This window comes from Panicum hallii, chromosome 3 (assembly GCF_002211085.1).
Source record: "Panicum hallii strain FIL2 chromosome 3, PHallii_v3.1, whole genome shotgun sequence".
Classification (NCBI taxonomy): domain Eukaryota; kingdom Viridiplantae; phylum Streptophyta; class Magnoliopsida; order Poales; family Poaceae; genus Panicum; species Panicum hallii.
Window position 1 is genome coordinate 61,025,307 of NC_038044.1, and position 21,309 is coordinate 61,046,615.

At 43.5% G+C, this 21,309-nt stretch overlaps 1 protein-coding gene across 1 annotated transcript; it reads right to left on the bottom strand.

The window, feature by feature from the left end:
- Positions 1–16,057: 16,057 nt before the first annotated feature.
- On the bottom strand, positions 16,058–20,162 carry LOC112887731 (metal transporter Nramp6-like). The gene is made up of 4 exons (XM_025953993.1): positions 19,414–20,162; positions 18,038–18,174; positions 17,292–17,944; positions 16,058–16,826 (listed from the first exon to the last, which is right to left on the bottom strand). The coding sequence occupies exons 1-4, from the start codon at positions 20,052–20,054 to the stop codon at positions 16,617–16,619; spliced, it is 1,641 nt and encodes a 546-aa protein (XP_025809778.1). The 5' UTR covers positions 20,055–20,162; the 3' UTR covers positions 16,058–16,616.
- Positions 20,163–21,309: the final 1,147 nt, after the last annotated feature.

The following is a 21,309-nucleotide window of genomic DNA, read 5'->3' on the forward strand; positions in this document are numbered from 1 at the left end:
CAAGGTTGAATTTGCCACTAATCACTGCACCTAATGCTCATGGGTGGTGGTAATCTAATGCAAGTATAAAAATGATTATTTTTCTACTAGCTAGTTACACGTAGTGGTAGAAAATTAACTCGCAAGAGGGCGTGCAGGCTTCTTGGAACTTCACTTCCGACCGTTAGAGGGCATCACGGGAACCAAATATATTTTGATCAGCGACCTAGGGGTGCACACAACACTATCTTGGTTGTCGGAGGGCTGACAAGTGGGCCCGATAGCAAAACGACTTAGGTGACACGTCTGACAATTGGAATTGCTTATGATTCAGTCAGATTATGTTCGTACGCGCTCGGAATCAGTTTAGAATTGGCAACTTGTACGAACTTAGATATTACCTATATCCCTGAGATATGTATAGTTTCTCATGAGCATGCGTGCAATGTTAATCACTCTGTTTGGTTGTTGATATGTTAAGTAATTGCACTCCACAACATGATGACAGTAGGGTCACAAGCAGCACAAAAGGCCAGTTGATGGATCTATTTCTTTCTGCAGGAAGACTGGTATATTTTAGTTTTTGGACTAATAGTGTGCATAATGTTTTTTTAGTTTAAAACTAAGAAACTACACATGCTTTTGAACATATTAGATTATCTTTTGACCGATCGGCAATCTGTATTTGTTTTAGCAAGTGCACAAATTTAGAACTAATAATGGGATGGGAGCAAGATATAGAGAAGTAAAGAGAGATTATGTATATGAAAATAGGAATGGAAGATGCCGTTCATGTAGTCGAGAAGAATTTTAGTATCATTGCCGAAACTATCTTCGGTTGTCAGCTGACAAGTGGGTTTTTTTGCACAATTCCGGATTTACCTTCTTTGCCAAGTGCCTGGAGCACTCGGCGAAGACTTTTTTGCACCTTTGCCGAGTGTTGCACTCGGCAAAGAACGTTCGGTAAAAAATCTATCGGCAAAGAGGTCTTTGCCGAGTGCTTTTTGTCGGGCACTCGACAAAGAGAAGCACTCGGCAAAATATAAATCAGAAAAAATCCAAAAAAAGAAACATGAAAAAAAAATTATTGGAGGAGGCATGCACAGCCAACTACTGACCCATCTAACGGGTTGCACATTTTTTTTATCAATGTTCGAACTCACGACCTCCTGCACATAAACAACTCTCTCTACCCCTGCACCATTGGATCAAGTATGTTAACATTACATTTTTATTCTCCACATATTATAATTAACCGAGTGTAAATTATACACATATTATAATTAACCGAGTGTAAATTATTTGTTTGAGATAGTAAATAAATTCAAATGAAAAGGTTGTTAACTACAAAGTGGCATAACTTTTCGAGATCTACAACTTTTATTTTGGTAGTTTCTTCATCCGAGATAGTTTACAAAATTTGAATTTCAAATTTGAAAACATCAAACATATTTTAATATGACACAATGATTTCAAATGAAAAAGTTATCAACTACAAACTTTCATAACTTTTTGAGATCTATAACTTTAATTTTGGTGGTTTTTTTCCATTTGAGGTCATTTGCAAAATTCAAATTTTAAATTTTTTAAATTCAGATGTAGTTTTTGTTAACAAGATGACTTCAAATTAAAATGTTGCCAACTGTAAAATCTTATAACTTCTCAAGATCTACAAAGTTTATTTTGGTTGTGTTGTTATTTCTTCATCTAACATGATAATTCTAATATTGTTCACAAATCTTATATATGTCTCTTATAGTTTCATAAACTACGAGAGAGATATATATATATTTTGTGAATAAATTTATATTTATTTTGTCAAATGAAGAAATGACCAAAATAAAAATTGTGCATCTTGATGAGTTATACAACTTTGTAGTTGAAAATATTTTTATTTGAATTAAATTACTACTTCAAAATATGATTTAAAAATTATCTTTACCTAGTGTCTAAAAAAACACTCGGCAAAGGGACTCTTTGCCGAGTGTCGTAAAATGGCACTCGGCAAAGATCTTTTTTCCGGTAGGAACCGGCTCGGGTGACACGTCTGACAATTGGAGTTCCTTATAATTTGGTAAGATTTTATTTGTACAAACTCGGAATCAACTTAGAATTATATTACAACTTGTACGGGGGTGGTGTTTGGCGTGTATGAACAAGGATGAGTTTTATCTACACTCTCGGGTAGCTACTCTCATCATCATTATACCACTGTACGTACGTTCGCATGCTCATTTATCACTTTGAGTATGTTCATATACTAATTCTAAGATACTTCAAAAGGATATATAAAAAAATTCAAAAGCATATGTATACAAAGAATATATATAGTATTTGCTTATCTGACGGGTCTTTACCTATCCATGAGATATAATATCTTAGAAGCATGCGTGGTTGGTTAATCAGTCTGTTTGGCTGTTGATTTTTAATAATCACGCTCAAGAGCATGATGACAGTAGGGTCACAAGAACATGAGAGCGCAGTTCGTGGATCTAATCGTGCAGAAGGCCTGTTATATATAGTATAGTCCACTGTATTTTTTTTTTGCCTATACAGATTTCGTTTAACAGCACACACATGGCCTCTGAATATGAGCAGAACATATAATTAATAGAGCTGGTTCAGTTGACTACTGAAATTTAAAATGAACTAATAGTGTAGCACAATGTATTTTTCCCATGTGCTTAATTCTGGGAACAGATAGTTTATAGTCGTTTAATTTTAGCAAGTCTATGACAACCAGTGATAGTAGTGAAAAATATAGTTCCCATCTAGAATTATTAGTAGTTATAAAAGAATAATTGTAACTTTCACTGTAGGTACTCAAAGCACTTCAATCAAATCTTTCGATTTCAGTGATAGTAGTGAAAAGTATAATCAGGATTCGTCTGTTTTTTCTATTTGCGTTTTTTTATTTTAACCAGTTAAGAACATTACGAGGAGTAGGGTCACAACACTGCTAGAAAAAATAACACGGCTAGAAAAACTAGCACTAGTACCGGTCAAATGGCGCGGTTAGCACCTGTGGTGGCAACCGGTACCGCCTAGCGCGCCACCTAGAAAAAATAAAAAATATATAGGAAACCTCTGGGAGGCCCGCGCACGCCATTTATTAATGGGTGGTATTTCAATCCGGTATTAACATAGCTCCGGCGGCTTTCAAATTTAGACCTGATACTAAAATAACTCCGTGGCACATTTGGTATTCGGATAAAAAGTAACCGGTACTTAACCTTGTGTGACGAAAGGTCATTTTTCTAGCTATGCAAGCACAACCAACACGATTATTTTGTTTTGTCTACCTGTGGCAGCAGAGTACTTAGATGTCATAGTACAAGGCCCAACATTTTTTTTAGCTTAATTCGGACCCAAACTTCGATCAATAATCAGATATCGGTACAGATCGTCTGATCTGATCATATATTCATATATGGTTAATTAGTACAATTTAGTTGACTCTGCAAATAGAATAATGACAACTAATTTAGTCGCTCTATGTATTTTTCATGTGCTCGTTTACTTCTTGGAATTGAAAATATGTAGTTGTTTAAGCAAGGGTGGGGTGTCCATGCATATTGATTGAATTGGAATATTGTCAGAGAAGGAAGAAGCACGAGAGCCACTTCAGATTTTAATTAGTGCCTACAATAGGGAAAAGAGGCAAATTTGCCTACAGTTTCTCCATGCATCTAAATAGAATCTCTCTATCTCACTGATTTGTAAAATAATCGGGTAAGCATCTAAGTACGTACCATCTAGAAACAATGCCAAGCCATACAAAACGTTAGAGAAGAGAAAATTTTCACACCAAAAAATAATGTGCACTCGCTTATTTTTATTGGTGATTATTGCATGTAATAATTGAACAACATCCAAGATATTTTTCTTTGCTATGAAGATTCTTTGAATATTAATGGAGAAGATAGAGTGATGGGGCTTCTTCGAAATTAATTAGCAACTATTGTGATAGAAGTGGTAACTTTCACTGTGGTTCCTCCAAGCATTTCAATCAAATCTTTCTGTTTCATTATTGACTTGTCAACTTATATGAATGCGCATTTAATTAAATACCATAAAAAAGTCAAGTAATTGGTACTAGCATACAACAACGACACATTCGAAAACTTTTTCTTTACTAGCCCTGTTTTCATCAGTGGCAGACCACACTTTAGTGTATAGCATTTTTTATGTTTATTTTACAATTCTTGCAAATTGCATTCAAGTGAGCTACAACTGAAGATCTAACGTTTAACTGTGTGCATATATCTTCACATACATTTGTAACCAACTCCAAAAACAAATCTGATCTTATAAGCGTAAACACACATAGAAGGACGAGACCATAAATGGAATTATTGCGCGGGTGACAGGACTTAAGCCTTTTCATTTTTCACACGAAAATTATCAATCATTTGGCATTAGCGATGACAGATGGATGGATCAACGATCCATGATGTGTGGTTTGTGTGGGTGTGCGTGCTCTCAATAACCATCATTGAGGTTTCTTTCAGCCCCAACCGTATCAAGATTTCGGTCGCCCTCAGGCCATTGATTAGCAACAGTGACACCTCAGGGTGCAATGCTCTCGAGAGTGTTGGGAGGCCACTATCAAGCTAGCTAACCGGGAGCGTGCGTGCACGGAGATGATCGAGTGAGCAGACCATAATGAAGCGCATGACAGCTCCATCAACCCTACACACAAAAATTATGTAGTATATACATACATGTACTGTTGTGTGGGCCAAATTAGTAGCTACCAAAAAGTTGTGGACCAAATTGTGCATGCATGCAACCAATGTGGACGTACTAGTATATTCATAGGGGTAATTATGGAATTTTTTTAATGGCAGTTACATGATAATCCTAGAAACAAGAAAATTACAGAGAAAAAAAATCACTCGATCTGGAACTACCTTGCGGTTAGTTAATACAAACATGGCATGCAAAGTGCCGAGGGAGTTCATCAGTATGCAGGCAGGCTTGTATCAGCGTGGTGACCCAACTTTGCATCTGCAGATTATGAATTGTCCTTTGCACGCAGAGGTACGGCATGTTATAGGCTTACATTAGAGGAAACAGGGGAGTTTTAATCCATGTAACCAACTTGGTACTACGTACGATAAATCGAGTTACCGGCGCTTTATTGTGTTTATTAAGTCTTTGGCTGTTCATCTTGTACGTGCCAGGGCGCCGGTTAAGTACGGTCACCTCATAATGCAGAGAGCTGAAAAATAGCTAGCTATCTTCACTCTTGCCAATCCCATATATGCAACAAAAATGACACCCCCAACAAGTATATATATTCTACACCTCTGAAGAGTTTGGTGTCTTTCAGCTTAGAGCTCATCTTCTTCAGATTTTTGGCAACAGATAAATTCCATAGTGAATTAGCTAACAAAAATATTTTGACTAGTATCCCAACCAATTTCATGTGTTCTTTTAAAATTATTTTTTAAATAAAATATATAGTTTTTGTTCTGGCCTGTGCATGAGTTGTGCACTCAACCATCCATTGTTACAAGTTCTGTAGCCTCCGGCTGGTAAATTAAATCATTGCTTGCAAACAGCAAAGAAAAAATATGAACAAAAGCTCATATGGAATAAATTGAAACTTTTCGAATGTGTGTGTTCTTTTAGAAGGCATAGGTAACATTTTTTTCCGCAAAACCGTAGGTAAAATTTTGGGCAAGAAAACTAGTTCAATTAAGGCTTAAGTAGTGGTAAAACTCTAAGGGCGAGTATATTGGAGCCATCATGCAGTGACATGTCATCTTGAGATGATTGAATAGACAACCTGTATAATAGGTTGTCGTTTTCATTATCTCGTAGTAGTACCATATTCCTTAATTTATGGAATGAAAAAAAAGAATATTATAATTTGAATGACAACAACAACTCGTACAATGGTGAGTAAGCGGTCCCATAGTCCTTAATCTTAAGCTATGAGGCGGTTGTTTCGCGAAACAGCTATCTCGTTCTCTCTCCTCCTCTCTCTCCTCTACATCATCAAAAATTTTACGTGAATTTGCATAAGACAATCTATAAAACCGCTGACGTGTAGCAATGCACTTGCGCTGAGGGCTTGGCCTGTGGTAGTTCATACTTCACACAACCACCTCCTCCTTGAGAAGGTCTTGTAATGAATAGCCTCACGCTCGCAGCTGCTAAATGCAAGTGATCGATCTCCTACCTAGTACGCAGGTACGGTGCACGAATCACTGCACTTTACTGTGCGCATTACATGTTCATTTACCCAAAAAGAGACGTACGTCAGGTACGCCGGTAGTTCACTAGGTAGCTAGCGCTAGCTAGGTCGATCGATCGTACGGTCAGAGATGCATCCAGCTACTTGCTCCAGCTAGCTGATCGGTCAAACTAAGAATTTAAGGTCATGCGCGCGTGCAGGGGTGCAGGAGAGGTCGGTGCAGCGAAAGTAAATCTGGATCGACGGCCGTTGATTGATTGAACCAGTTACTCACGGACTCGGATGGAAAACTAAACCATGGTACTAATGGTAGCTAGAGGATCGCTTACTTGGCGGCAATTAATGTTAATGCTAAGTAGAGACGGACGAGGCGAGCGAGCGTGCGCGAGCGAATCGCCTCGGCCTAGACTTAAATTGCTTGACATATATGGTAGCTAGAGCGTTGCGTTGCGTTATCGAGACTTATTAGAGGGAAGGGAAGGCCTAATCGGCGGTGGTCGGAGAGGTGTGGTGGTTCCGCAAGGCGACGGTGATGGCACCAAGATCGTCGGTAGGAGGGGTAGGTGGTGGGAGCGATAAAAACACTACGCCCTATATCTTAGGATTACGGTGAGTAGAGTAGGTTGCATTGATCGACCGTATATACCAATCTTTTTTACCCCATGGCACAAAAGATCGCGAAAGCAATGGAATTAAGCCGTGCTCGATCATCACATCATCATCAAGAAGCTATCCATTCACACTGTGCTCGGCCAAAACCAGAACGTGCGCATGAGTAGTCGATGCACGCAGCACGTACGTACCCATCGCGTCCGTGCTCGGCCCGTTTCAGCATGAACTCCGGACGTGACATGCACCCATCTTGTACACGGTTAGAGTTAGGTACCGTGCGCCGTACCCCCCCCCCCCTCTCTGTCGATCTGATGGTCCCTTTTTCCCTTTTGGATAGTTGTGTATGTGATGCCTACGTGCACGGGCGTGCTTGTTTGTTTAGCATGCCATGCCATGCAACATGCATCTGGTCCTCCTCCATGGCGTCGACCGGAGCAAAGGGACCATCTCGATCTAGACGCACAAGGAAAGGTACCGGCACGTACACAGAAAGGAGGCGAGGAGGAGAAGAAGACGACATCGAGCAGCTAGCTTGGCCGATACGAATGTGTGGCTCCTCTGAGCTCGCAGAGCTAAAGCTGAGCTGTGAAAGATAGATGTGTGTTGTTCTTGGACTCGGACGGTTACGGTTGGACCCGGCCAGTGGACGGACGTACGTGCTGCGTCGTCGTCGTCTTCCTCGCATCACCAGTTCACCATGCACAGCTAGCTCGAGGTGACTGCAGTGTGATAGCACTGACGGCGTGGAGCGTCATCAAGTGGTAACAGACAAGTTCATCCAGCAGAAACCTCTAAATAAAAACCCTGGCTAGAACAACGTTAGCTGTTGCATTTGTATCTAACGAGGTTGTGCAGGGAGACCCCGGTTTGTCATGCCCGCGTGCATGCCCGGTTTGTCAGGTTCGATAGGGTTCGTTCGGTTACAGCTCGTGAATTTAGCAGCTACTAGTTAACTGCTACGGGATAGTAACGGATTATGACCGTAGTGCTCTATTCTTGATCTAACTTCATGATCTAACTTGATCCTAGCTAAAATTATATAAGATAGAGCCTGACTCTTTTAGGATCCGACTCTTATTAGATTATCTAGATTAAAATTTGAGACCCTTCACCATCCTTCTGAGTGCTACCTCTTTCAAGCAAATCCATCATCTTGTAACGCCGAAAAATGCGACAACTAATCCCTGTTGAAATTCAAGCTTAGAATATGTAAATCGAAATTTTGTAATGAATGCCTAAAATGAACTACAACTCGACGGGATCGTCTAATTTTGGTACACTGCAATTTGGAACTGCACAATAGCATATTTGAGTGGGGATTTGATATAATAATGGTTTCGATAAAAGTGACTCAAGAATAAGAACTTCAAAACTAGGATCTTCCCGTATAACCATGTTGCTATTTTTTTTAAACGAGCCATGTTGTTATTTGATCTAGTGAATAGTCACATAAAGTTACTCATGGTTTATTTCTTACTTTCTATTTCTATAACCATGCATGTTGTTATTTCAAAAGTAGCTCCTCTGTTGTCATGGTTTACAACTCATAATTAAGCAGAAAAATCCATGTAATTCTGTCTTAGTTAATCTGGGGAACTAACGTTTTAGGTCTGATGCACGAACAGTACAGCTGCCGCAGTAGAGCCCAAGAGAATAATAATACAGCTGCCAGGATGATTACAAAAGACGTTAGACGTGGTGTATATCCAAACGCACGCAATGGTCCCCGGCCGGGTCGAAATTTGTTGCATCTCTCTCTCTCTCTCTCTCTCTCTCTCTCGTCCCATGCATGAGGTTGTATTTGCATTGGGTCCACTAACTACATGTACTGTATATATCCCACTACATACAACAGTTAACAGAGTTCAAAAAATATACCATGACAAGCACACACCTACACAGCATCGGCAATGCACATGTCCTGCTGGCGCACCGCGATGGCAAGCAACCAAAGGAACCGACTCTTTTTCGGTGAGGACACATGTACAGTTTGTTCATCATCGGCTCAACACGGTGATGAAGCATAGCTTAGATGTTGATTGTAAAGATCAAAACCCATCATAGGAATAGGATTATACCAAGCAGCATATAGCAGTGTGAAGCTAAGATTATTGGGCTCAAAATTAATAAAGCTAGCGAGGCCGACACAGCATGAACGGGCCGGGGACAGACAGCACTACTGTATGTCAGAAGGGCTGCTTTCTAGGACAGGATCGGATGTAGCTACTAGCTAGCTAGCTAGCCCGCTGGAGGCTGGAGCACACTTGCATGCTCGATTGCTAGCTGCTAGCTACATCCTGCCTGCAGGGTAAGGTTGCCGTCGAGGGCCACCCAACGGGTCCAGCGGCTACGTGCGAGTGGCTCTCTCCCCCATGGTCTCTGTGCTGGCCACGCATGCTCGATCTTCTTCGATCTCATGCATGATTTGAGCTGGACAATTGGAGAGATCAGCTGCGTTCACTCTACAACAGACCGATCACTGCTGCTGTTATCTCACCAACTAGACATGCATCTTTACTGATCAGCAGTACTGTGACCTTTGCACGGCGAATGAGTGAGCTAGCATCGGGGAGCTGAGAAAGAGGGAGAGAGAGATGGCTGAGTCGCGTTGGAGTGAGACAGACAGCTCATCAGGTGAGCGCATTCACTCATGGAAAGAGAGCGCGAGGCCCGTCCACGAATTAACGGACGCAGCAGGCGCGTAGTACGTCCCTGCATGTGGCCATGCCCGTCAGTTTGGAAGCAGCACGCAGCTCGGCCACCGCCAATGCGAGGTAGCTTTTGATCCGTGTCCAACGCTGCTCGATCGTCAGTTGCTTGGGTTGGGCCCTGCTTGTTGCAACTTTCCCTCCCGCCCTCCCTCTTATGGTGCTTGGTCTGGAAGCAAGCTAAAAAGGAAAAGATGGGACGAGGACACAACACGGCACGTGCGTCCCCGTACTGCATGCTCTCACTCACTCACTCACTCTCTGCATTCGCACCTAGCTAACTTGCTAATTCGTGTCGGTGATGGCGGTGACTTTACTTCGATATATAAATATACATAATAATATGTATAGGGGCTTTATTTACTTTCCTCCTCATTGCTAGCTCGACCAAATCAGATCATCAGTCTCTGATCAGCCAGTGCACATGCATATATAGTCTGCACTACTGAACCTTTACATCAAGCTAGCCTATACGCGTTGGCTATAGTATAGTGATCTCTTTTCGCCGAGATGTTCTATTTTCTTTTCTGTTCTACCTATTGCCAGCTGAGCTTCAGCCTTCGAGGCCTGTTTAGATCAATCACCTCTTAATTCAGCCTTCGAAGCCGAAAGCCGAAGTTGAAACAAACAACCACATGCATGCTTAGAAGGAATCGATTGATCCTTAGAATCAGAGAGCCCCACCTGCATGCGCTGCTCAAAGCACAAATAGTCTGCATTTTTCAGAGATCGCACACGCTTTCTCTGAACCAGCGTAGATCTGAAGTTAATGAAAGATGGGAATGCCAAATATATAGCCACAGCTTTCAGTAATCCAGCGCGCGCGGTTTCTCTAAAGCTACAGAAATTCGTAATAAATAATCCATTAATGACCTTTTTCTTTTATGAAAGACCCTAATGTGCTTTTTCTCTCAAAGCGGCCCAGGCCCTTGAGGTTACTACTACTTACTAGTAGCAGCATGCAGGCAGCTGTGGTGGCAGGCTAGCTGAGGCGGCTGCTGCTGTAAATGCAAAAAAGGCCCGGTGCTAGCTGTTAGGGCATGCATGCAGTGGCTGTATACGGGCAGATTGATGTGTAGTAGGAGATGATCGATCGAGGTGGCAGCGTCGTCCAGCTTCAACAACTAGCTAGCTAGCCATAAACAAGTGAGGCCGTGCTGATGCAAGCACGGCCGTCAAGATCTTCCCAGACGATGATGAGTTAGGAGGGGTAGCAGTGCAGAGACGAGAACATCGCTAGTACGTCTAACGCTAACTGCTTCCTAAAGCGATCTGTCCGCACCGAGCTAGACATTGCTTCTCTCCAATGCAATCTTCAACCATGACACTGCTGTACAAGCATCAGGCATGCACGGCTGTCGCCTGGCCGGGGCTGGGATGCATGCATGCAGATGCAGCAGGTGCTGGACATGTACGTCTAGTGTAGTGTTACAGTGTAGGAGGCCGAGAGGGTCAGGTGCAGCAGCATACACCAGCTGGCCGGCGGGCGGGTGAGTTCATGCATGCATGCACGGCCGTGCAGTGGGATGAGCTCAGGGCCCGAGATCGGTCGATCTCAGTCTCTCAGGACTCAGGAGACTACTTGACCAGGACCAGGACCCGGCCCTACCCTACCCTTTCCTGCTCATCAGTAGATATATATAGAGCAAGGCCACGAGTTTTTTTTTAAAAAAGAGTTAAAAAAATTTAAATTCGAAAAAGGGGTGCCGGTTTGGAAGAATTCGAAAAATGGGTGCCTCGCGCCCGATGATCGCGCGAGAGGCGACATCCCGCCCATCCAACGGGCGGGGGGTCGAAAAAAAGCGAACAGGCCCCCGGGGAGGGGCCTCTTCGTGAAAAAAAACTTTTCTTATTCGCGAAGAGACCCCTGACGCGGCATCCCGCCCTCCCAACGGGCGGGAGGTTTCCCCGAGAGGCATCCCGCCCTCCCAACGGGCGGGACGTGCCCCCCCCCTATTTAAGCCCCCCACCCACCACTAATTCTCATAATATTCAGCAAAAATCAACAAAAAAAGAAAAGGGAGGAGAGGAAGAGAGGAGAGGAAGCGGCGAAGCCCTATCGTCACGTCGGTTTGGAGGTATATTCTCGTTATAGTCGTATAATTATCAATTATTTTTACGAATATTTGTTAGGGTAGTTATACGTAGAATAGTTTTCAGTATTTTCAATAGCTTTTAGAAATATTTGTTTTTTTAGAAATATTTGTTAGTGTAGTTCTATTTTAAATAGTTCTTAGTATTTTCAATAGTTTGTAGATATATTTCTTAGGGTAGTTATATTTTGAATAGTTTTTATAGTTTCAGTAGTTTTCAGATATATTTCTTAGGATAGTTATATTTTGAATAGTTTTCAGTATTTTCAATAGCTTTTAGAAATATTTGTTAGGGTAGTTATATTTTAAATAGTTTTTAGTAATTTTAATAGTTTTTTATACATTTCTTAGGGTAGTTGTGTTTTGAATAGTTTTTAGTATTTGCAATAGTTTTTAGAAATATTTCTTAGGGTAGTTATATTTTGAATAGTTTTTAGTAATTCAATAGTTTTTAGATATATTTCTTAGGGTAGTTATATTTTGAATAGTTTTTAGTAATTTTAATAGTTTTTATATACATTTCTTAGGGTAGTTGTGTTTTGAATAGTTTTTAGTATTTTTAATAGTTTTTAGAAATATTTCTTAGGGTAGTTATATTTTGAATAGTTTTTAGTAATTCAATAGTTTTTAGATATATTTCTTAGGGTAGTTATATTTTGAATAGTTTTTAGTAATTCAATTGTTTTTTAGTAATTCAATAGTTTTTAGATATATTTGTTAGGGTAGTTATATTTCGAATAGTTTTTAGTATTTTCAATTGTTTGTACGAATATGTGTTACGGTACTTATATTTTTCATGTAGATATGGCGCAGACACCGGAGCTCCTTGACGCGAACACCGACGAACGGCACAGATCGTACCTAGCAGCGGTGGAGGGGCAGGAGCTTCACGAGTTGCGCCCTCGTGTAGCAAAGGAGTTGTTGCACCTGGACGACCGCTGGCTTGACTGGTGATACTTTGTATTTTTTTACGGAACTAATATATAGCTTGTACGACAATTGTAACAACAATGCAAAATATACAGGTTACGTGAGGCTGGTTTGCTGCCACTCGCACGTATGCTTCAGGCCGGCGATGGCCAAGACGGTGGCGCCAAGAAGCGGATGCAGCTGGACCGCTCTCTACTTGCGGCGTTGGCGGATAGGTGGCGTCCGGAGACGCACACGTTCCACTTGCCATGCGGGGAGATGGCCCCCACGTTGCAGGACGTGTCGTACCTGCTCGGGCTTCCCATTGCGGGTGAAGCTGTTGACCCGATTGCCGTGCCACCTTTCTGGAGGGCGGAGCTTCAGGAGCGGTTTGGTCTAGTGAACCCGCCACTTTTTGTGAACGTACCAGACGTGCCCGGCCCCGCCAAGAGTTGAGTAGTACAATTTAGGGTGAGTACAAATATTTTTTAATTAATTTAATTGAATCATATGTGAGTACCTCTAAACATTGAATAAATATATTTCAGGCTCAGGATCTCCACCCTCTGGCTGGGCAGTACGAGGTGTCGCGCTGCCTGGAGGCATATCTGTTGTGGTTGTTCGGCTGGACTCTTTTCTGCAACTCTAGCGGGAATTATGTGGATAAGGTTCTCATCCAGTACGCGCGCGCGATTGCGGATGCGGAGCCGGGCCAGGTACCTGCGTGGAGCTGGGGATTGGCAGTGCTTGCTGCCACGTACCGAGGCCTTTGCCAGGCGTGTTTCAAGACGGAGAGGACCGCCGTCATCACAGGCTACCCACTTCTGCTGCAGCTATGGTCGTACGAGCGATTCGCCATAGCACGCCCCCTAATCAGCGAGGAGCCTTATCCGCCTGAGATGTATGGGATGTGGCATGAGGATAGCCCCACGATGGGTTCGCTTTGGACCGATCGACGGGTAAGCTCTATAATTTACTGTTGTACGTTTCTGTATATGCAAAGTACCGATGCAGTTGTGTAATTTTGCAGATGAGCTGGGCACATCGGCAGGTCCAAAAAGTATACCCGCAGTTCGTATCCGAATTTGATCGGATGCGGCCACAGGATGTCATCTGGACCCCGTACACCGCTGCGGCTATCCAGACATGTGCGCCGCATGGGTTGTCCTCCCTCTGCACGCGTGACGAGGCGTACTGGCTCACAAAGGCGAACCTAGTATTCGATATTATCGTCGAGCCGTACTGCGTCAAGCGAGTGATAAGGCAGTTCGGGTGACGACAGCACTTCCCTCTCCTACCTCGAGCGTTCCAGGCTGTGCTGCGCAACGTACACGAGTAAGTTTGTGATAACTCATTTTGTATTAATTATGTAATTGTTATCATAAAGTAATGTTGTCTTTCAAATATTTGCAACAGATATTCGCGCAAGGGATATCATGCCAACGAGGTTAACTGGGTCGTCAAGCTGCAGGAGTACGTAGAAGGGTGGCTTGACGCGCGTGACGATGTGTGGGACGAGCCGCAGCCACATACGGAGGTGTCATACGGCGCATACCTCCGCTGGTACCTCCCTCGCACGCGTCCGTACGTCACTCTTTCACGTATTGATGACGCGGAGCATCAGCACCAGCCGACCATCTCGGACACGTATCCCTCATACCGTGATCAGGCGCAGCGTGGCGCGGTACGTCTTTGGCAACTTGAATTTTTAAATCTTTTTTATAAAAGATTGATAACAAGATCACTCTGCTTCCCATTACGTATGCAGATCGATCTGATCAACTGCGCGGAGGTCGAAGCTTCATCTCAGATCACGTTGCTTGAACGTGGAGTACGTGTGCCGGAGGCACAGTACAAAGACAGCTGGCGTAAGATTCAAGATAACTTGACGCGAGCGTTACGTGCACTGACGTGTTGCAGCAGAGACGACATGGGGGCCTCCAGTTCATCTCATGCGTCCGCCCACGTGTACACAGCTAGCCCGTCGACCTCTGCAGCACCGCACGCAGCGTCCAGCGGTACTGCCGCTAATTCAAGCTGTAAGTCCTTTATAATTGCCATTTCGATCACCTTTGATTTACACGACTAATTTCGTTTATTTTTATAGTCATGCACTCGACAGCAATGGGACCTCCTCCTGCAAGAATGGAGCCTCAGACGTTTGGCGCCTATGTGCTCCAGGAACGTCTCTCCCGTCGGGTTCGACGCCAGTTGCTCCGTACTCTCAGGGCTATACTCAGCATGCATGGTCGATGGGAGCTTCTGCACACGGTGGTCCATTCGTGTGCCGGATTGGGATGACTGGGAGGGCGGCTCCGCCACTTGGTCGGAGTTGGTGGGCGGCGGCGCCAGGCCTGACATCATTGGTCCCTCCCAGACGTATGACGCTCCAGGTGCACAGTCCCAGGATGACCCGTTCACGCCTGCACCTCCTGCACCTCGTCCTCACCGTGCTCCAGATGCATTTACGTACTCGGAGGACCACATACGCCGACGGGCTAGGACTAGGGGGGAGGACGAAGAGAGCGCGAGGTCCGGGACAGGCGCGGTAGATACTCCTGATTCGGTGGACTTTTTATATTTAAATTGTTTTTGTATGATACTATTTTCTTTTTAATTGGTTGACGTATCGTACTATCGTAATATTTGGATTATACGTTGCAAAACGTTATCGTTTAACCATCTTCATACGAGTTTTAGATACAGTACTCTTCTTCGTAAAATTGAATTAAAATTTTATATGTATACAAAAGAGTATGGCGAATAAATATTGTATTTGAAAAAATTCTGAATTTTAAATAGTTTGTAAACCATAAATTCCAACAAAATATAACAATTCCAACAAAATATAACAAAAATAATAAGCAGCAGGGGGACCTCCCGCCCACTGGGCGGGCGGAATGCCTCTCGCCCTCTGGTCGGGCGGGATGCCTGCCTCAGGGATCTCTTCGCGAATAAGAAACTTTTCTTATTCACGAAGAGGCCCTCGGGAGGGGTCTCGAAACATTTTTCGAACCTCCCGCCCGCTGGTTGGGCGGGAGGTCCTCGGTCCCACGCCTTCCGCCCGACGGGCGGGTGCCCATTTTCCGAATTGTTCCAAACCGGCACACCTTTTTCGAATTTAATTTTTTTAACCTTTTTTTAAAAAAAGTCGCAAGGCCACCGCGTGGCCACGTGGATTACAATAAGCCCAGCCCGTCAAACTTCCTACATGGGCCGGATGCGCAAAGCAGGATGCGTCGTTGGCCCGGATCGAAGCTCTCTAAATCTTTAGCTCCCAAGTCCAATTGGGCTGGATTTCGACTCGGGCTGCTGAGCGTAGACGACGACTGGCTTCTGATAAAGCCCATATATATCAGCCAGCATGATGCGTCGTTGGGCCGCGTCAATAGTTGCGCTAAGCCCGACGATGTGAACGGGCCGAAGACAAGACTAATCATGGATTTTCTAAACGGCGGAGCTTGTTACGAAAGGATGATGGGCTGGCTGGCCTTTTCACAAACTCGTCGTGCCCATTTCACTCCCTCTCACCATTCCACCTCCTCTACAAAAAGGTAACCTAATGGTTTCAATAAAAAAATTCAAAAAGAATTGTACTCCATCCAGTTTTAAATACATGACGTTAGCACAACTTAGTTCATCAACAACTAAAAGAACTAATTAAGTTGTCTTACGTCATATATCTAAAACCCGAGGGAGAAATCTCCCTCATGCACAAATGGAACACATTACTTTCATCCAGATCTTCCACTCCCATTGTCCTCTTTTCTGTATGATTACTTCACTAAAAGGGAACTGTTTGTAAAGAAAAACCGTTCGTCTCTGATTGTTCAAGCTCAACATCAGCAATTCACTTCTCTCTATGTGCTACTTCCGGCCTGATGCAGTCAGCATGTTGATCAACAGGTGTAACGGGCACCTGCTGCAGGGTTGCGGTTCCTCGCAGCAACTGATGGCCCTTTCATATAGTCACTGTACACTGGTGTGTTGCAGTATCCAGCCCGCAGTCACCAGACCCGTCGGTCTGGTAGTATCCCTCTATACGTCAGTCTTTTGCCTGGGACACGCTTGTTGTGTCAAGGTGTAACGGAACAAAACTCGTGGCCTTTGTCATGAAAAAGTGTTGTGGATTGCTTTGACAATCTTCTCGAAGAACTCGGTGCCCCGCAGGATGAGGTACAGTACAAATGAAGCGTAAACGAGGACCGCCACGCAGAGGAGTGAGCCGGATAACGGGCCTCGGATTTCAGAAGAGAAGAAATCCATCAAGAGGTACCCGTTGATAGTGATCAGCAGCGTGGCCACTGTCCAGGTTACAGCCTGCATAAGAGTCAGGATAATATCAGTTTGAAATTTAACATGTGGACTTAAAAACTCAGTAAGCTGGTGGAGATGTGATTAAGCACAGATTTTATTTTCTTAACCAAAATGTTTAATATAACTCTATTAGCCATCTATTCGTGGAGTTTTGCGTGGATGGGTATTTTCATATTTTGTTCAAGCATGAAACAGTGAGATTTCTGCAGCGAAGTCAGCAATCAAGCACTACCAAGAACAGTTTCTGTAATGCGAATATCAATTATTATGACTAGTTTGATTGATCACAATCTAACGCCCAATCAAATCCCTATATGCCATCTATTCTATGTTCAGCATGCATGAACCATGTCATCAAGTACAATAACATAGGACAGAAAATGCATGATACAGTTTTAAAAGTTTTTTCTAAAAGGGGGGGGGGGGGGGGGGGGACAAGTAATAGGCACCAAATTCATGATCACTTACTTGGGTATTAGGGCCTATTTTGAAGACTCCCATAACTTGCTCCTTTGAAACCAAGGTTATGAGTGGAATGAGCGCAAAAGGAATCTGAATTGATTGGAGCACATTGAGCCACTCATTTAAAACATCCAGTGCAGAATCAGATGTGTCGAAGAACAAAGCAACAACTATAGTGGGTACAATTGCAAAGCTTCTGGTGATCAATGCTCTGACCCATTTTTTTAACCTTAAATTCAGAAATCCACCCATTATAAACTGCCCAGCATATGTTCCTGTTATTGTACTACTCTGCCCAGCCGCTAATAACCCAATCCCCCAAATGTAAAGGATAGGAAAAAATCCTCCACCAAACTTCTCTTGTAGATACTGTCCAGCATTTTCGAGGCCAATATTGCCAGCTTCCTTACTGCCATAGAATCCTTTCGCAAAAATCGTTGTAACAAAGAGATTTATCATGAAGGAGACAGCTAATGCTATAGTTGACTCTATTGAATAGTATCTCAATGCTTCACGGACTTGATATTCCTTATTTTGATCTATTTTCCTTGATTGCACTAGTGCTGAATGAAGAAACACATTGTGGGGCATGATAACACAGCCAACAACCCCAACCGCTTGTCTTATTGTCCTTGAGCTCAATTTTGGAACCAAAATACCTGACGTTAAAAATTATGCGTGATCAATGGACAAAAATACATGAGATAATTTGTAGCACCAAAGGCAGGGTAAGTGAGATCCTTATTCCTTACCAATTAACAAGTCTTTCCCGTTGGGCTTAGTGTCTGTGAACATCCATGCAAAGGAGATGGCCATAGTTGCAATTAAAAATGCAAATACAGCTTCTAGTTTCCTCACCCCATAGTTTTCCAGCGAAAGAAAAATAAAGCTGACAAAAGGTAACAAAAAGGTAAGTGATGATCCAAATAATAACATTTACTTCTGTCAGCACTTAATTGAACATGTGTTTAAGTATATTTGATGTTATCACCCTCCAGTGAAGAGCGCAAGGCTGAAATTCACATACAACATTAATTAATAGTGAACTTGTGACCATTTGGATAGATGTGCATGCCACTTTATAAGCAAAGCAATGACTGTCAATTTTTGGTCTGTTCAATAGCATAACTATCCACAAAACACTGGAACAAGATTAAAAAGAGTCACACCAAAGCACCTACAACTTTTTTCAGAAGCAGCAAAGGCCCAAGATCCAATCAAAGTGTTACATGAGCATCAAGCACTAACAAAGTAGCAGGTATTCAGATGTCACATTCATGTAGCAATCTTCCAGCTGTTGTGAAATAGGATATGATATCTAGTTGTCATCACAGCATCAATTCATTGTGAAAGAGTCAGCACAAAACTTCTCAAGTTAATATTGTACACACCTCCAAGACAACCAACAAAACAAGAGAGACAAGCTTACTATAACACCAATTTTTTAAGAGAAAAGAACACCAGTTATTTGGAGGAGATCTAGCATGGGAAGCCAAAGTGAGTTAACATAAAACATCCACATAATTGAGAATCAGTACCTGGAAACTGCAAAATTATATTCTTTTGTTTGACACTGGACTTGATTCCAAAACCAATTAGTGGTTTACAGTTCTTATAGAACAAACTTGGTGGAGTGATGCATATCTTCATATAAAAAGGACAACTTGACCACCAACAATTAGGCAACACTATAACAAATTCCTCTTATACTTTCTTTACGGTCCAAAAAGTTCTCTTAGGTAGGAAGTCAGAAAAAAAAAGTTGAAACTTAAAATTTGAAACATTTCTCGAAATTGAGAAGTACGGAAAACAATTATCTCTGAAAGTTCTAGCTACCTAAGATCTAACACTTCTGCTCGAACCAAGATCTCGACCAAATCCTCCCTCTTAATGATCCAATTTCCAACTTCAGACTGCAGTAGCAATGACCAAGTCTAAAAGCTTCAATTTTTTTTTCTATTTTGCTTTGGGAAAATCTTCGTTGGCGACGAATTCTCCAATGCGGTCAAAATAATATTTTTTCCAAAGAAAAAATCTCTAATCTTTCGGAAGTATACTTTGATTCAGTACCAATTGCCATCAAGAACTGGAACCAGGCAGAACAGAGAGACGACAATTCGGAACTCACCAATCCAAGGCGGTGATGACGACGCCGGCCCAGAGCGGCAGGTACCCCCTGCTGAGGATCTTGATGGCGATGGCGCTGCCGATGACCTCCTGGATGTCCGCCCCGACCATGGCGACCTCGGCCATGAGCCAGAGCGCGCGGCGCGCCCAGTCGGGGTACTCGTCCCGGCAGAGCTCGGCGAGGTGCCGGCCCGTGGCGACCCCGAGGCGCGCGGCGAGGAGCTGCACGAGGAGGCCCATGGCGGTGGCCCACATGAGCAGCCACAGCAGCGTGTCCCCGGCGACGGCGCCCGCCTGGAGGTCCCCCTCGAGGTTGCCCGGGTCCAGGAACGCGATGCTCATCAGGAACCCGGGCCCCGTGAAGAGCCAGAGCTTCCGCCACGAGAAGGGCGGCGCCGCCCCGGATGAGGAGCAGAGCGCCGCGTCGTCGTCGCCGCCGCTCTCCGGGTCGGGCCCGCCCGAGATGCACACGATGACCTTCTCCGCCGCCTCGTACGCGCGCTCCTCGAGGTCCTCCTCGTCGCCGTCGTCGTAGCCGCCGCCCGGCGCGGGGGAGGGGAGGAGCGCGCGCGCCTCCTCCTCGACGTCCCTGGCCGCGGCGGTGGTGGCGCCGTCCCCGGCTCCGGCGGGGGCGGCGGCCATCGAGATGCGTTGCGAGTTCGCGGACGCGGACGCGGAAGCGGCGGGTAAGGCACGTGGTTGGCACGTGCCCACCTCGCTTCCAGGATGCTCTCTATATGTTGCTCGCCAACTGATACCCTTGTCTCTTTTGGGGACTTACCCTTATATACTTTTGCATCGACTTTGCTATGGCTATTTATATATATACAAATAAATGTGTGTACGTTTCATAGTAGAGTTGTGCTTTGTTTTTTTATAGTCCGATTTACACCCGGCTGCTGCTTGCGTGTGAGGAAGGAAAAAGGGTTTTTCTAGATTGAAAGTGAAAAGAAGAAGTAGTTTAAGATTGTAACAATGGCTGCAAATGTCAAATTGTGCGTGTTGGGAGGTAAACTCGATCATTTAACTGAGTAGGCCGCCACATCACAATCATTCATGCAACTAGAAAAATGATGTAGCAGTTTTCAGACAGAGTGAAAAAAAAATCATCGATATCTTGCAGCTTTCTGGAGAAGTACTAAATGACATTTTTCTAATGTTGATGGATTGTTAGCCATCGCTTTTGAGAAAAAAAACGAAAGGCCTAAAACTAATTATATATACCAAGTATTTAGCATTATTTTTCACATAAGCAGTACTAGGGCCGTTTGGGTTCTTAATACTGGTCCCATCACATCGGATCTTTGGACACCAATTAGAAATACTAAATATAGATTAATTATAAAACTAATTGCATAAATGGAAGCTAATTCGCGAGACGAATCTATTAATTAGTTCATGATCTGACCATATCGTGCTACAGTAAATATATGCTGATGATGTTTTAATTAGATTTAATAGATTCATCTCGTGAATTAGCACCGGCTCATGCAATTAGTTTTATAGCTAGATTATATTTAATTTCTCTATTAGGCATCCAAATATTTGATGTAATCCATACTAAAAATTAGTCACGGATGCAAACACCCTAGACATATGACTCGTACAACCCTGCTTAGGCATCAGTCACCGTGCTCAGTTGCTCTCAGTTACCAGCTAATAAATTGAAGGCAGATAGAGCTACCCACCAAATTCCACTGTTCATGACTAAAAAGGCTTCCTGGCCATGGAAACCACTGTTTGCAAGATAAAGCTCTATAGGTCCCTCCTATCACGTATCCACACCGCCTCTGTTGACCCCACCCATGGAATTTCTTATGGACGGCTGCGGTGCAGCAGAGACCTGAGAGGCAGCGACTGCTCCACAGCGAGCATCATGTGCTCGCAGCTTGCCCAC